General features: G+C 43.5%; 1 protein-coding gene across 2 annotated transcripts in view; it reads right to left on the bottom strand.

Moving 5' to 3' along the window:
* Positions 1-18347, bottom strand: part of SPATA17 (spermatogenesis associated 17) — a 72419-nt gene that overhangs the window by 40220 nt on the left and 13852 nt on the right. For both annotated transcript variants that reach the window (XM_085887369.1, XM_085887370.1), the window contains exon 6: positions 11561-11684. In XM_085887369.1, the coding sequence (XP_085743495.1) occupies positions 11561-11684 (124 nt within the window). The remainder of the gene's footprint in view (positions 1-11560; positions 11685-18347) is intronic.

Raw genomic sequence — 18347 nt, 5'->3', positions numbered from 1 at the left:
AAGGTTGCCTAAAAGCAGTGCCTTGTGCCTATATTTTGTGAACCTTAAATTGGCATGCAACTGATACGAACAGGTTGAAGTTGCAGATTCGCCTGAAATGTCATTTTTATGTTCAAAAGGTTAATTTAATTGTCTACCATGAGAGAATTACGTCACATTTCGTTGTTTACCTCGGGGCTGTGCATTTGTCATCTTGCTGCGATATAGGCACGAAACATGTCACAGCGACATGCCCTTGCACTGCACGGTAAAATGACATTTCATTACTGAAAAAGCTAGCTCACGTACCATGCTGAAAGATATATCCTATCAGCTTGATAAATGTAAACAAAATAGAAAGTGGAACCAGTTTTATACACAACAGGCTAAGTGACAGATATAATGAACAAGTTCACTGGATAAAAGTTTCCATGCAACTTGTCTGCTTCACATCGCCTGCCTGTTCTGGCCATGATAATCTTAAACATTTAAACTTCGGTTCCACACAGGAAGTTCGGGCAAAAAAAAAAACCCATGTGTGATGCATACCCTTGCAGATGGCTCACGAGGCAACCAATGACCCCGAAATATTAAGATGTAATCTCTAGGGGTTGTGGGCTGCTAATGGTTTTCTTGTGCTATCCTGACTCTGCTCCTGGATAAAGCTAAATGAGCTGTGAAAATCCTGATCGGAGCTCTGGAAATGAGTGATGTGGGCAAAGGGAGTGCGAGCATGAAACTGGGCCAGCAAGCACAGTGCGGGGCAATGCCCCCCAGCAAACAGCTGTGCCAAGCTGAGCCTTAAAATCCAAGGGCAGAAGATGCTGCTGGGCCCATCTGCTGGCTGCCATGGCTCACACTCGATCCAATACCATTCATTGGCCTCCATGGTTACTTATTGGCAAGTACCCAATAAATTACTGTTGCTCTTAGATTAACTGATGTATTTGACACAGGCACTGCATATGGTTTAGTTCTGTGGTCTTAGGTTAGGCATATTTGGAAGCGTAAACAACGAAATTTATATAATTATGTTCAATGACCTTCAATGGATTTATTTAGAGAAATACATTGAAGATTATTGAAGATCTATAAATGAAGATTGACCTCAGCACATATATTTACAGATTTTCAATGTAAACAACATAATTTGCTTTGCCTTAACATTGTTGCAATAATTTTATCATGGACAGTATTTATATTCTCCAAGTATGAAAACATATATGCTCTTCTTTACGATGCAGAGCTTTATCATGTTATCAAAGAAAGTGACATGAATTTAATTCCCTGAGAGCAAATCATTCAAATATTGAATTTTATCTACCTCTTTGTGATAAAAAATTTCCAAGTTGTCCTCATGTTAATTAATCTGATGCTTCCCATTCATCAACAGGAAACACCCATATAAAGATTGTGAGCAATGACATAAATTGGTAGTTCAAAATTTAAGGTTCACAGTAAGCTTGGTCTATAATGATAGATGACATTAAAAAAGAAAAAAAAAGACTTGTGTCACAAGAATTTGTATCATTGTTATCAGTTTATGCAAATTACATTTCCATTTTCATTTCTAGAAATTAAAAGCATGATCGATCAGAATTTTAAGAGGGGAGAAGTAATTTAAATTGAAAGGAAACAGTTTTAACTGTTTAGCAGAAACAGAAACAGTTTAGAAACAGAATTTTAGCAGTTTAGAAACAATGATTTAGAGATGGAAGCTTAATGTCCCATGGGGCATTCAAAAAGTTCTACAAAAAAGACACAATAGTGCAGGACAAAATAACGATTTATAGTTATATTTTTAAATGTGTGCATATGTAATAAGTACCAAAACATGAAAACTATCATATCATATTATATATATATATATATATATATATATATATATATATATATATATATATATATATATATATATATATATACATATACATATATGTATACATACATATATATATATGTATACATACATATATATATATATATATATATATATGTATATATATATATATGTATATATATATATATATATATATACACATATATATATATGTATATATATATATCTATATATATACATATATATATATACATATATATATATGTATATATATATACATATATATATATACACATATATATATATATACATATACATATATATATATATATATATATATATATATATATATATATATATATATATATATATATATATATATATATATTGTTGCGAATTCGCGCCCGCCGGCGTGCGAACGGCCACGTGACTCGAATCGCGGCACGTCGCCCACCGGACGGATAATTCTGTTGTGACCCTCTCGGACTAACGCCGGGAGCTAGTCACGGGTGGGCCTTTCGGCCTTACCACGATCGTGCCAATCGGCCACCCACGTGGAATAGGGTTGTTTGCCAAACTCGACCTACCTAAGTACCCACGCAGATGGTAGACCGGGCGATCGCACCTCGCCGCAGGTCGACTCCGGACACGGGCCACTTAAGCGATCCGTTCCGTGCTATCGGGATAACCAAGCGGTGTTATCGTCGGCCTCGACGGTTCCGATTAATTAACGGGCGTATTAAGCCCACGACGAACCCGTTATGTGAAGCAAGATGGAGATTCAATTAAAGAAAAGATGAAGCGAAACGGGAAAACAGTTCAACATGATGCACATTTATTCCGCGGCACACGGAGAGCACACATATACAGCCAAACAGAATGCACATATATCAAATGCTACAAAAGAAACAATGACGCAGAGATACTACTGACTACGCGAGCACAGGCAACACTTAAACAGTTTTACTTCACAGACGGCGCCGACACACATTTACTCAAAAGCAAAAGAAAAGGCCACCCTCAAAGACAAGGGGGCAGACGGGGCCTGTGGGCCAATATTTGCGCGGGACCTGAAGGAGCGGTCAGGTCCGTAAGACCAGGTGGGTCCTACCCACGTCTTCATGATGAGCCGCAAATGTGGCAGCGCGGCGGTGCCCCGTCTTCGTGCTCCTTCGCGGGTTTCGTTGGCACCGCTTGGAGTGGGGTGGGAACGGGGCCCCCTTATCGCACTATCTCAGCGCGGGGAAAAAAGGGGGGGGGGAATTGTTGATGCTCTGGGGAAAGAGTATAGCTGGCTTGCTTGGGTCCTGTGATGAGCGATTCCACCGTGACCTCGTCGCCGACCGCCGTCTTCCTTGTCTCGGACCCGAGCTCCTCGGACTCTTCCCCCAGTTCTCCTCAGCCGACTGCCGAAAACCACCGGGACGCCCTCGCCTCCCGACTCCACTCCGCTCTTCCAAACGACTCTCCCCAGATTTGCCTTGCGCTTGGCGCTTTATAGGCCGGCAGGAGAACACATATGCAAATTTCCGGATCCGGATGAGCTCAGGGGCGGAGTCACGCTCGCCCGTTGGACGGAGAAAAAGGGGCGTGAATCTCCCCTGATCCTAGAATTTGCATATCTCGATTCCACACAGACGCGCCTGGAGGCGGGGCCAAACCGCCCCGCGCTTGCTAATTGGACGGATCAGAAGTGGGCGTGTAGCATTCCTGATCCGAATTCTCCTCGGAAAGGCCGCATTTTGCACTCACGGCTCGGCGCGTATCTTGTACGAGGACAGGCCGACGCTCGGTGCTCACAGGTGGTGCGGGAATGGCCGCAGAAGGAGAGAGGTGAAGGTGGTGGAGGGTTTATGGTGGTGGTTTATGGCCATGGTGCCGTTTGGAATGGCGGTGATGCGATGTTTGGGGGAGCGAGTTGTGAAGGTAAAGATCGTGGCTGTTGGCGTTGTTGTTGTTGTGTGATGGTTGGAGCGTGGTTGGTTCAAAATAAAGACAGAACAGAAAAACGGCTATCTCAAAGCGTCACAGCCCGAATGAATCACATTTATTCCCTTTAAACAACGGGTTTGGGGCTAACTACACATGTACTTACAGAGATATCTCACCTACGGGACCTGAATGGTGGTTTGCGAATTTCCACAACCGTAACACTACCCCTTCCCCTTTTTACAGACTCGTCCCGAGTCGTCAAATTTCGGCCGGTACAGGCCTTGCAGCAAAACGACAGCTGCCGATGAAGTTGGCCGGCACAGGCCTTGAAGCAACACGGCCAGCAGATGAAGCTGGCCAGCCTTTTGCCTTGAGATGGAGGTTGGTGGAGGGAGTGCGGTGGTGCTGGCCACTCGGAAGGCGGGCTCGGACCTACCCTACGGTCTCGCCTTTGTCTGTCACTGTCCATACCCACTCTCTTAATTTGTCCAAAACTAATTTTGCCCCAATTAATTAATTTTTGATTTTTTTTTTCCTTTTCTCCCACTATAATTCGTCCCCTAACCCCCTTTATCGTCCTTGTTCGGCTAACTTACCCTGCCACCTAGCCTACTCCCAACCCCTACGTTCCCTTCCCGGAGGGAATAAGGGAGAGCTCGCGTCCTGCATCGAGGCCCAACTCAAGCCTCAAGATGGCCTCCCCAGACTTCAGCGATCTTCACCCAAAGTAGGTCCAGCGGCCCACAACGAGAGCGAGGGGATGGATGGTGCGGAGGGGTACACTTCCTAATCTACCCTATCCATTTACCTTTAAACTACCCCGGGGCTTTCAACAAGCGCCTCTCGCTTAAGCTATTGGTTCTAAAAACCCAGATTCCCGTCGCCTGTGTTGGTGTCCTTACAATTTCGGACCTCACCCCCCAATTTTCTTTCCGTGCCCTCACACGGTCTCATGGCTGGGACGCGTGGCTCTCCTTGTCAGGCACGACCCTCTGCCGATCTCCAGCTATGGCACCCCCGGGCACTACACTGCCTCTGAGCCTACCAGCTCCCTAAACACCGGGGAGTGCCCCCCATGGCACCTCCCCTGAAACGCACACATGGCAGGCTGGCTTCCCGGGCCCCTTTCTGAGGGTCACCCGTGCCCACAACACTGCCCACGCGGCTAATGGCGCCCCGGGCCCCCGCGCCAAGTGGACGCACCCGTGCCCACTACGCTATCCCGGCCCCCCATGGGCCCTTGGCCTACTACGGCCGACTAGCCTGGTGCCCGGGGTACCCACTCAGCGATACTCACCTTTTGCAGCCACGCTCCCAGCCCGTCAACAGGGCTCCTGCACCCCTCCAAATGGGTATTGAGCCTACATTCCCACCAACAACAAAACGACCTCCATTTTGTCAATTTGACTAACCCCCTCACTCACTCTACACTGACCCCGGGGTCCCTTGGGCGGGAGTCACTCCTCCCCCCAATCACTCATCGCACCATGCATTCCACATTCGCTCCATTCACACAGACCCGCTGGCCTCACTCATTCACCCAGCACATGTACTCACCTCACAACTCTTCAACACACATACCGCTGAACTCTGCCATCCTTCTATCTGCATCCCCTAACTAACTCGTGCTCCCACATCATCCCTTAAACTACAGCACGTTCCTTTTAACACTACGTAGCAAAGCTACGTCCCCTCTAGACATCCAAAGTCTGTCACTGTCTCCAAATCTCTAAAAATCATTTCCCCACCTAAATCTGTCTACCTAATCCATTCCACGGGCCCCATGAGGACTTACCCCTGCCCCATGAAGCTGGTCTAACTAAGCTAACCCTTCCCCCTAACTAGTGTCATCCTGTGCCCAGGCCAAGGGGATCATCCACCCCTTGCGCAGGAATCCTGTCCACCCGAAAGCGAGGCTTGTTTTTCTTTTTTCATCGCGCAGCACCAGCGCGGTAACTCCCAACCTGCGCACCAGCGCGGCCATTCACAGCCGCGCACGTGTGGCGTGACGTCATGGCAGCTGTTCTCGTCCCTCTTGGAAGGTACCATCCGGCAGGGATTCACCCTCCTGCCGGATTCCTACCACACACGCAGCCATGATGTCACCCGGTGCATTAAAAAAAACACAAGCCCCACATCTCGAGGGGTTCCCCATGCGAACACATGTGCTCTGCCCGTTGGAGCTTAACACACATGCCCGCGTGGAGAACCCGCCCGGTCCAAATCCGTTATCCTGCCGAAACTTTGTCCATCCGCGGGATCGGCAAATCCACCGCGTGCGTTTCCGGACTCTGGAACTACTCTGGAACTACTGCATAAATAAATGTGAAACATCACCTTTATGGTGGAACAGTCATGCGGAATGACGGTTTGAAATTTTAACGGGATCGGGCCCAGGGTTTGGCAGCCATGTTGGTTTTAAGAAAAATATTAAATAATGTTTTCTCTGGAACTGCTTAACCTTGCGAAGCGAAAATTTGCACTAATCATCTCCCATCATCTTTTCATATGTGGTGAAAATTATGACGTCACAAGTCACATGGTTTGGCCGCCATCTTGGATTGAAGGATAAATATTAATTAATGTTCTGGAGCTTAAATTTTGTAATTCGGCTTAGTTTAAGAGATTGTCGAGGTTATGACATGGGTGGATATTAAATAAAGCCACAAACGCTGGCGCATCCAGATATTTATAAGCATTGCAATGTATGCAACAATTCGTATCTATGATGAACAGGCATTCAATAATGAGTGGGGAAAGTGAAAAAAAACTTTATCGTTAAGAAATCGTTGCGGTCTGTTCCAAGTCAAGGAATGGTTGACCAAGCCAAACAACACGGTGGCTTCAGACCCCAGTGAGGTAACCTAGAAAATGCCTTAAGACCCCATATAAAACAAGGTGGCCGACTCTCACCTGATAAAGGATTTAATTAAATAAGGCCATTAATTAAACTCAAAAGGGGTGTATTAATTAAACCAAACACACAATTTTCACTTGTGCACTTGCTTGGAGTTCCCTTATTATGCATGCATAGTTTCAGGCTGATAGGTTTCAGGGCTTTGGAGTTATGGAGGAGTCACACACACACACACACACACACACACACACACACACACACACACACACACACACACACACACACACACACACACACACACACACACACACACACACACACACACACACACACACACACACACACACGTTGGTACATCTTCTTCTTCTTCTTTTGGCTGCTCCCGTTAGTGGTCGCCACAGCGGATCATCCGTTATGATCCGCATAATGATTTGGCACAGGTTTTACGCCGGATGCCCTTCCTGACGCAACCCTGGTCGCCTCTTACGACACAGGGGTATGGTACACCTATTCTAACCGGGGCACACACACACACACACACACACACACACACACACACACACACACACACACACACACTTGTTGGTACATACATATTGTTGCGGATTCGCGCCCGCCGGCGTGCGAGCGGCCACGTAACTCGAATCGCGGCACGTCGCCCACCGGACGGACAATCCCGTCGTGACCCTCTCGGACTAACGCCGGGAACTAGTCACGGGTGGGCCTTTCGGCCTCACCACGATCGTGCCAATCGGGCCCCCGCGTGGGATAGGGTTGCTCGCCAAATTCGACCTACCTAAGTACCCACACGGAGGGTAGACCGGGCGATCGGACCTCGCCGCAGGTCGACTTCGGACACGGGCCACTTTAAGCGACCCGTTCCGTACTATCGGGATAACCGAGCGGTGTTATCGTCAACCTCGACGGTTCGATTAATTATTGGGCGTATTTAGCCCACGATCAACCCTTTACGTGAAGTAAGATGGAGATTCAATAAAAGAAAAGACGAAGCGAAACGGGAAAAACAGTTTAACATAAAGCACATTTATTCCGTGGCAAACGGAAAGCACACATATACAATTATACACCAAAAGCAAATGTAAAAGTAGAAGAAACACAACAATTCTGCACAAAAAGCAAATGCAACAATGCAGATCTACTACCGACTACCGAGCACAAGGCAACACTTATACAGTTTTACTTCACAGACGGCGCCGACAACACATATACTCAAAGCAAAAGAAAAAGGGACCACCCTCAACGATGAGGGGGGGCAGACGGGCCTGGGGCCGAGACCGTGTCGAGCCTACCCGTCTGGTGATGAGCCGCAAGATGGCGGCGGCGCCCCGACTCCGCGGGCCTCGCTGGCACTGCCTGGAATGGGATGGGAACGGGGCCCCCTTCTCACACTATCTCAGCGCGGGGGAGGAAACAGGAGGGGGTTGTTGATGCTCAGGGGAATGAGGATATCTCGCTGGCTTGGGTCCCGCGACGAGCGACTCCACCGCGACCTCGGTCGCGTTACCGGCCTCCCCTCTCCGCAGCTCCCCGACTCTGACACGAGCGCCCTCTCGACTGCCTTCGCCGCCGCCACAACTCTCCAACTCTCCCACTCTTCACTCTTCTCAACTCCGTCCAACTGCGATTCAGAAACTCTTTTTCTCTCCCGATTCAGAAACTCCCTCAACAACTGCTGCGATTCGCTCCGCGCTCGGTGCTTTATAGTCCGACAGGAGAAATCATATGCAGATTTTTGGATCAGGAATCACTCGGGGGCGGAGCCACGCTCCCCATTGGACAGAGGAAAAGTGGGCGTGAATGATTCTTGATCCGCGAATCTGCATATAGCGATTATACTCCGACGCACCTGGAGGCGGGGCCAAACCGCCCCACGCTCGCTGATAGGACGGAACAGAAGTGGGCGTGAATCGTTCTTGATCCGATTTCTCGGAAAGGCTGGTGTTTTTGCACCCGCTGCTCGGTGCGCGCCCTGTACGAGTCCAGGATCGGTGCCCACAAGCGGCGCGGGAATGGCGGTGATGCGATGGTTGCGAGAACGAGATGTGACGGCAAGGGTCGTGGCTGTTGGCATTGTTGTTGTTGTGAAGCGGCGTTGCGGTTGGTGGTTGTTGTGTGATGGCTGTTGAGACGTGGTTGGTGGTGGTTGTGGTGGTAGTAATGGCGGCTGGTCCAAAATAAAGATAGTAAAAGAAAAACGGTTATCCTGAAGGGTCGCAGCCCGAATGAATGACATTTATTCCCTCTAAACAACGGGTTTGGGCCTAACTACACATATACTTACAGAGATATCTCACCTACGGGACCTGAATGGTGGTTTGCGAATTTCGTCAACCACAACAATATATATATATATATATATATATATATATATATATATATATATATATATATATATATATATATATATATATATATATATATACATATATATATATATATATATATATATATATATATATATATATATATATATATATATATATATATATATATATATATATATATATATATATATATATATATATATATATATATACATATCCACATAATTCTCAATACGTACTCCAACCTCTAGTTGTACCCAAACAGCTCAAAGTTTCGGCCAGCAACACAGGGTTAACCATGCATCTATTATCCTTTGTCGAGAGAAAATTTCCTGTAAACCTCCTCACAGATATGCTCGGGGTGGAGGTGGTGGGTCGAATCTGTCGACCAATCACAAAGTTATTTTTTCAAGATCTCGTGACATTGCACCAATTGTACCATCAGCCGATCAGTGTGACCACTCCTTGGCTTTTTTCACAAGATCTTGGCTATTCGTTATTCACCTTAGCGTCTTGGTTTTCTATAGGTTTTCTTGGTGTATAGGTTTTCTATTATCATCGCTTTTCCGAAACCTTGTGAATTCTTGGCTTTTTTCATTGGCTCACCTTGGCATTTATGAAAATGAGGAGTGGTCACACTGCAGCCGATGGCAAGCTTGTTTTTTTTTTAACTGTTTTGCATCTATTAAAGAGGTTCATTTAAATTGCACTATGTGAAACCTCATCTGTGGTGTTTTAATGATTCAATGAAGACCATCACATCCCACTTAGTCCCTGTCCTCCTTCCCCTCCAAAAATTGGACGCAGTGATGTGCTGCTCCGGCACATGCTCCCATACCTGACCTCCTTCCCCCATCAGAGCATCAAGCCTGAAATAGCCAACAAGCCCAACACACGTGTCTGTGGATGTTCCCTCTCTGGACTGGTGTATAAAATTGAGAATCACATTATCTTTGTGGTATTGGCTGCAGTACAATCCTACTGTGAATTAGGGGGCTGTAGTTCTGTTAAGCTCATGCTGAATAGGTGGAGCCTATGCAAAGTCTGTTTAGCCAGAAGGAACTTTTTAAAATTTAAATTGTTCCTGGCTACCCCCAGAGATACTGAGTTTAAAAAAACATGAATTTTTTAAAAAAAAATCAGCAAACTCATGATATAAATCACAAAAGCAATCCAAAACAAACATTGCCACCATTTTGTTACTCACACGATGAATTCTCTTTCTCGGTTGGCTGTGCCAATTGTGGTCGGCTGTGCCTCTTATTAATTTAAATATATAAATATATATACAATATCTTTGCAGGTCAATCCAAGTTGCCGAACATGTGCTTGTTACGTGCACTTGTTAACACTTTCTCCACCAAGTGTTTTTCAAGTTTTCTCCAGGAACAGCAGTTTTCTACAAGTTGTACAGAATGAAATTCTAGAATGCAATCATTGTATTTGAAGTTATGTATCCAGTGTTGGGCCTGGAGTTGCATTTTCACACGGTCACTGAAGATTTTCTTACCATGGTGCTCCCTTATTTAATCAGAATTTTTGTTTCGTTGACAAATATCGATACAAGTGCTAACACGTGTTAAATATAACGGCATTGGATGCAGCAGAGTCATGTACATTTGATGCTTAACATTCCTGTAAGATTATGAGTTTTGGATTTTAATTCTAAGAAAAACAAACAATTTCAATAAATGCATGCTTTTTCATCTGAATGCTTAAGATGTAAAGGTTTTTGCACCCAAAAACGATTAAAAACACGTACTCGAAGTGGTTTACAGCAATCCAGTGCGCGAGTTTGCCTATTAAGAGAAACGTTTGTTGTTTTTTTTTTTCTCCAGCTCTGGAATTACAGCTGTATTTGGCATTCGGCCTAGTAATGAGACCTAACAGATTTTTATCCAAGCAATACTTCCCAAAAAATGTCATGAACTTAAGCACATGAAGACCTTTCACAGTTTGTATCAACCTCAACTCAATGTGAAATTACATAATAATCCTAATAATAATAATAATTAATAAGTACGTACAACAAATAGTTTGACAGGCAGGAAATTTGCTTTTTCATGACCAAGTTCATTGATTAAACAGCCGGTAAATTAAACCACACGAAATTTAGTGACCTTCAACCAATGGGCAAAATAACATCGTGATGCCAAATATATTTTATCCGTTTGTCAATTACAAGAAACATAAATAATGTTCGCAAAACCCTCTCAACACCAAGCGATAAAAAGAACAGACTTTTTGACCTGAAATTAATTCCAGAAAAAAAAAAACCGGTTCATTTCATAGCGGTTCAGCTTGGCTCAATAAAACTTCACTCTATCAATTATAATGGAAATGGACTCTGAACTGCTGAGATATGCCAGTTAATTAAATCCACCGCCTATTCATTTCTGAAGACATACCACGTTATGCTACATACCGGATACCTTTTGAGTCCTATACTTGATTAAGCAAACAATATCCTGTAATGAACTAATTAAAATCCTGAAGGTGTTTGCAGAATGGAAAACGCCATCGTATATCACAAAGGCACGTGGAGTGGTCGGGAGTGAGTGTATACATGAGATATAGGGCCTTGCACGCGCCTCACCGCGCACTCACCTGCCGTGTGCTCACGAGGTAATGGGTTCTACAAGCCAAGCGATCCATGCGCTGCTCATCAGACTCCCGGAACCGTCGGTCCCACTCACATGCCTTGCTACCGACAATTTCTTTCAGCTGGATCCTTTGGAGGGGTAGGAAGAGTTCTCTTCTTAAATGATGACAAAAGACAATAATGTCACCTTTTGAAAATATCGCACAGTCGACGACCTATTTTAAAACAGTGGGCCATTGTGTGCTTCAACAAATTCCAAATCAGATTCTTCCTTGGTCTGCTGACTCTGGCCAAAAGTACAGTTCCCAACCTTAATGAGGTCAGGTATAGTATCTAAATTTAATATTGTTAGAAGACAAACTCGCAAGGGCCACTGACAACACCAAACGTCATACTATTGCACAATGCTGCAACTTCTCTTTCCTGGTGAATGCATATAATAACGATGTCAACCAATGTTTTTGTAAACCATTTAAAAGTACACTGATATCTTATTTGTCCTGCAAGTTATATAAAAGTACAAGCTTCACCATGAGCCAAAGATCACTGTTGGAAAACCCCTTTGGAACAAGGAATATTATTTGATTGTCCCAACAGCACATTTCTTTGTTGCCATTTGAAAAATATTTATTATTTTCTACCAAATTTGGATAAGAATATAATGTGCATTCCAAAATATCTATAGGTAAAATTTCAACAAATTCAACACGTGCAAGTCGTAAGGGATATTCAAATGTCACAGAAACTGACGCACAATTCAAGTAACTTTCAAATAACGAAGACAACTTCAGTGTTTTGTTGTCATAGCTAAATACAACTCAACAACTCAATATAATATTAACAGAATAGATTCATATGCGTGTCAAACAAGTTTGAATGTGGTTTTGGCCAAATATAATATTTCATCACCACATCAATACCTTTAATCACCAAGCAAGCGTGCATCATGTTAAAAAAAGAACGTTGCTTCACTCCTGAAATCAATTTTCTATCTGTCTTATAGAGATGCACAGAATTTCAGAGAAATGGGGCATACATTTATTACGTATGTAGATACGGCAGAAACTTTTAACATCCTCCACAGCTCAACAACCCCCAATCCCTGAAACGTACTACAATCAGACATCCCCCAACCTACCTCATCTCCTTTCCCCCTGTGTATATGTAATAATAAATGTCATGTGTGTGAGTGTGTGTGTCTCCTCCATTACTCCAAAACCATGAAACCGAGAGGCCCAAAACTTTGCTTGCATACTAAGGCAACGGAGGGAAGTGCATGAATGAAAACTGGGTATTTGGGTAAAGTTAAACATCCCTTTTGAAAATAATTAACGGCCTTATTAAATTAAAACAAACTCACACTTTAAACTTGGTCAGCCCACTATCCCCACAGGAGTCTTAAGCTTTGTTTCAGCCTGGTCAAAAACACCTTGGCTTGGAACAGGCCGCAATGGTTTCTGCATGATTGAGCATTCAAAGTTTTTTTTCTTCACTTTTCTCACACATCATTGAATGCCTGATCTTCATACCTATGAATCGCTGTATACATTGCTTTTGTATGTGCTATAGTTTTCAAAGTATAAACTTGAAGCGATTTTATGCATGATTTGATGTGACTTTCCAGGATGGTCTCTCACGGACTAATTAAAGTATATAATCAAAATCTGTCATCTGATTTGAGGATCAGAGCTCGTGGACTAAATAACTGTCAAAACCTGGAGTGAAATCTGAAAATTTTAAGAAATTACCTATTCTTATAACTGAGCATATAAGCATGCCTGGTGCTGGTTTAATGGTTAGGGAGTGGTGGGCTTGGGATCCTTGGGTCCTGAGTTAAAATTCAGCTCAGCTGTGGAATAAATACCATGTGCGGTTGACCATGGTTAGGGTGGTGCGCTTGGGATCCTTATATCCTGAGTTCAAATCCCATTTGGTTGTTGAATTAATACCAGGTGGGGTTGACTCTGCCTGTCATCCATCCGAGGTTGGCAAAATGAGTGCCAGCTTGCTGGTATCCTGCATCGGAGTGGCAACCCGTCCAGGATTGTGCCCAATAGCCAAGTAGTCCGAGTGTTGGCCAGAAAAGCGTGCATTAGGGTCCGCACAATGTTTTTCTGCATTTTTGTGATCACCTGACCATCTGAATGAATATTCCGATTGATGCCACTCTGGCACCCTTGAGCATTTTTGTATAAATCCATTAATATGCAAATTAGCGGTGGCCATTGTCGGAATTACTATTTTTCTTAATATCTCCAAAAGTAAGCATCCAAATAGCCTGGTTGAGGTGTCCAAACCTATGTTTTTAGTCACTGGTCATGATAAACCCAGTTACAATTCGATACCATTGAAATTTAGCTCATTAATATGCAAATTAGCATAACCCTACCCCCTGAATTTGTCCGCCAATCGGCGTTTTTGCAGTACAGTTATACAACAACAAAACTGTTTGAAAATAACTTCCGCAGAGCCGTTTATCCCCAGTACAGTTGTGAAGAAATGGCTGACCTCAGAAGATCAACAGCATGAACTGTTTCTGATCAAGTAAGTTGAGGCTTGTAATGTAATGAAAGAAACATGGAGAACTGAGTTTTAAGTAAGAGTAATGTCTTCTGATACAGTAGAATGATCGATATTATTTGCAGGCGTTTTTTTATTATTATTTAACATGATCTGTTTGAAAGCAACTGTATTTTATTGATTTTTAAAAGTACACAGGGTGGAACCCGTTTCCTGAGAATTTTTAAAAATATGAACAAATAAATTAAATGTTTACTGATGTTTATAATTACCTCTATTGTTACAGGTTGAGGCTCCATCACCATGGGAGACTGTTTCTTCAGTCCCTGCGATGCAACTAAAGCTGGAAAACCTCTAGTAACAGTTGGTCCAGACAGAGTGCGAAGTATCATCCGGTCAAGCAAAGCAAGACAATATGGTATACATGAAGAGCTTGAACAGAGATTACAGGCAGACTAATCTATCGAGCTTAAAATGCCATAGAGACTGTGTCAACACATCACGGTGTGTACACATCACGCTCACACATAGAAAGACACTTGAAACGAATAAGTAATGTCTGTTTGGAAGATGCTTCAACAAGCAAAAGAAGCTGCCGTTCAAAGACGACGGTATTTGACTTTAAAGAACTGCATTTTTGGGGGAGAAAAGTGCATCATGGACTTTGATAAGAAGAATCCTCATCGTTGGCGGCGAGTTCTCCTTTGTAGCACTGCAGATCGTATTGATCGTTCAAGTTTCAAACAAAGTATTCTACATGTTATCGATTCTGGCCAGGATGAAGAAGGACGCCAGGTATTTGACAGATATCATGATTTCAGCATCAAGAGTGGAACAAGATAAGCAAGAGCTGGGCAGAAAGCTTGCAGGCACCACAGGTTGAACTGCCAGACTCCACTGCCTCAACAGCTGGTGGTTCTGTCAGTAACTGAGAACAAAGTTCAGCTGATAGAACTGATTTGCCAGAATTTGATTGATGTTAGTCAACAGAGAAAGCAGAGCCAACACAGGCTCATCATTACGGGACAGGAGTCTACCCCAGTAGAAATACACCACGGAGCCCAAAGGTGCCGCACTGATTTGAAGACGGCGCATGAGGAGGCAGATGTCATCATGATTCAGCAAGTCGCTAAAGTTGCCAAAGATGGCGCAAAATGCATCACAGTCATCTGTGATGATACTGATGTGTTCATCTTGCTTGTGTATCACTTCGCAGAACTTCATCTGCAATGCTACGTAAAAATGGAAGCAACATGTCCTGGCCAATCGTTGATCGACATTGGGGCCACTGCCAGAAAGCACACCGGGATGGTGCAAGACCTACTAGCTTTACACGCACAGACAGGTTGCGACACCATTGCCCAGATGTATGATAGAGGTAAACTGACTGGCAAGAAGACACTCACAGCAGGCCATTCACTTCAAAAACTTGGGAATGTGGATGCATCTATTGACGATGTCATCGCCGAAGCCACTGTGTTCATGGCTGTTTGCTATGGTAGCAAGGAGAGAAGCAACATGCTGATGTTCGCAAAGAGGTGTGGTCTATGAAGATGGCGAAACCAAATGCCATCAAAGCACCAGACCGAAAGGCTCTGCCACCAACTACAGAGTCCTTTGAACAAAACGTGCAACGCGCTCATATCCAGACAGCAATATGGAAGTCAGCTGCTGAGCTGCAGCCACCACCTCTGGATCCCACTCAGTACGGATGCAAACGTGATGAGGCATCAAGATCATTACTTCCAATTATGCTGCTGCCCAACGTCGCTCTTGCACCACCAGAGATCTTGGTGCTAACACAATGTGGATGTTCTTCCGACAAGCAATGCTACACAGCTCAATGCCGCTGCACAGCAGCCAAGTTACCATGCACAGTTTTCTGTACGTGCCATGGAGATACAGGCTGCAGGAATGAGCGCACTAAGACAGCTGCTGCATTTGCCCTTGATGATGACTCTGACACTGAATGAGACACCAAGCACTGAAGTAGCCTTCACAAGGTTTACAAACCTGTTATATATATGAACATTTTATTTACACAGGAATGTCTTCTTTTGTTCATGTTGAAGGCTGCTTTCATTGCATCCTGTCCAATTGTTGAATCTGTATGAATAATTAAGTGATCTATATTCACAAAGACTGAAGTGTTTTTTTTTCTATTTATATGTCAATTTATCTACATTTTCAATCATGGCGACTGCTAATTTGCATATTAATTTCAATGTTATCAAATTGTAAGTAGGTTTATCATGACCAGTGACTCTAAAAACATGGGGTTGGACACCTCAACCAGGCAGTTTGGATGCTTAGTTCTGGAGATATTAAGAAAAATTGTTATTTTGATAATGGCGACTGCTAATTTGCATATTAATGAGCAAAATTTAAATGTTATTAAATTTTAAGTGGGTTTATCATGACCAGTGACCCTAAAAACATGGGTGTAGACACCTCAACCAGGCTATTTGGATGCTTACTTCTGGAGATATTAAGAAAAATAGTAATTCCGACAATGACCACCGCTAATTTGCATATTAGTGGGTTTCTACAAAAATGCTCAAGGGTGCCAGAGTGGGATTGATCGGAATATTCATTCAGATGGTCTGGTGATCACAAAAATGCAGAAAAACATTATGCGGACCTTAATGCAAGGTCATCTTGAAAAATTACCCCCGTGTGGGGGTGACGGTCATCTCTATAATACCACAAGTTCTCAATGTTCAGTTCAGGTAACCGCGAAACAGTCCAAACTAACCGTTTAGATTGAAATAGTTCACCGAGATACACTCGGATAATACTACTAATGACATAATTAATAAATATGTATTGTTCATTTAGTACCCGGATTAACACATCAGAATCACCAGTAAGTGCAATACGTGGTTTTCCGGTCCGTCCACTCTCTGGGGACATTTCACTTCCGGTTGTAGAAAAAAAACGAAAAAATAGGCTTAGCTCTCGGAGATTATGATAATCCTGTAGATTATTCTTCACTGATTATAATGCAACTTTCAGAATAAAAATTGGTCAAGTATTTATAGAGATATTGAGGTTTGAAAAATCGTTAGAGCGAGCAAATTCATTAATTATTAATGCCACAGAAGTTTCGTGACACTGCACAAAGTAACATGTCAGGTATGAAAAAACATTTTGTATGCCAGATTCATTAATTATTAATTCATTAATTATGGAATGTACTCATTGATATATGAATCAGAAAGCCCGAAGCATGTAGCATAATTTATCACTTATCCCCTCATCCGGGATCCGTGGCCTCGCCCCACAGCCTGCAGCCCCATGTCCGCCGGTGATTATGTTAGATATCGGCACGATCGAGAGGAGCCTGCGAATCATCCCTGCTGATGCACTGAATTGATGCAATCGTTCGGCCAGAATATTCGTTGTCAAGATGTTGCGTGATTAAATCACCAATACAGTCACTCAAATTTATACCGCCGACATACTTCTTAACAATCACCTTCGCCGCAGAAACCACAGTCAATCTGAACCACGCTGGCCACTGCTCAGACGCCATGACCGGACAACTGCGCAGTTCTACTACGCATTTTGGTTAAAGATGACTCGGCATTTTGGCGCGCGCGCACGATATTATATTTTAAAAATAAATGCCAACGTTTACATTTCGGCTTTTGAAACTTTTGCACCTTCGGCGGAAAATGTATAAATATAAAAGGCTAAAAATGTGTTATATATTTATATTTCATTTCTCCTTCCTTCCTTCTTTGCGAATCGCATCGGCGTTTTTGGCCATCTTCCAGATCACGTGACGATCAAACGGGAAGGAAATTCAAAAATCTGTCCAGGTAGATATAAGATAATATTTTTTACTATCATAATCAATAAACAGTTGCCGAATATCTTGTAGAATGGCAGACTAGATAGGTTTTGAAAATGGCGATTTTTATAACTTACGTGATCTCGTGACCTCGTCCCTGACCTTAAACCTGGACAAAAGTCATATCGTTGTGCAACACTCATCGACCTCTACCCACATACTAAGTTTCATCGAGATCGGAAAGAAAAATTGTTGACGGACGTACGGATGGACGTACGGACGGACATCTGGTCCGGCTTTATTAGGTCATCTCCGTAGAGATGACCTAAAAATGGTGTTTGACATCCGGACTAAAGGAGACTGCTTCGGCAGCACCAATGCTCTGTACAGAGTATGGTCTTATTGGATGGATGGAGTATATAAGCGTATTTATTTAAGCAAGGCTATGTTCCCACCTTCTCCATATTCAGTGATTG

Source organism: Eptatretus burgeri, chromosome 7, assembly GCF_056783735.1.
Source record: "Eptatretus burgeri isolate ZD-2024b chromosome 7, Ebu_testis_v1, whole genome shotgun sequence".
NCBI classification, from domain to species: Eukaryota; Metazoa; Chordata; class Myxini; order Myxiniformes; family Myxinidae; genus Eptatretus; species Eptatretus burgeri.
Note: the sequence above shows the minus strand (reverse complement) of the source record. Positions and strands in the feature narration are given on the sequence as shown.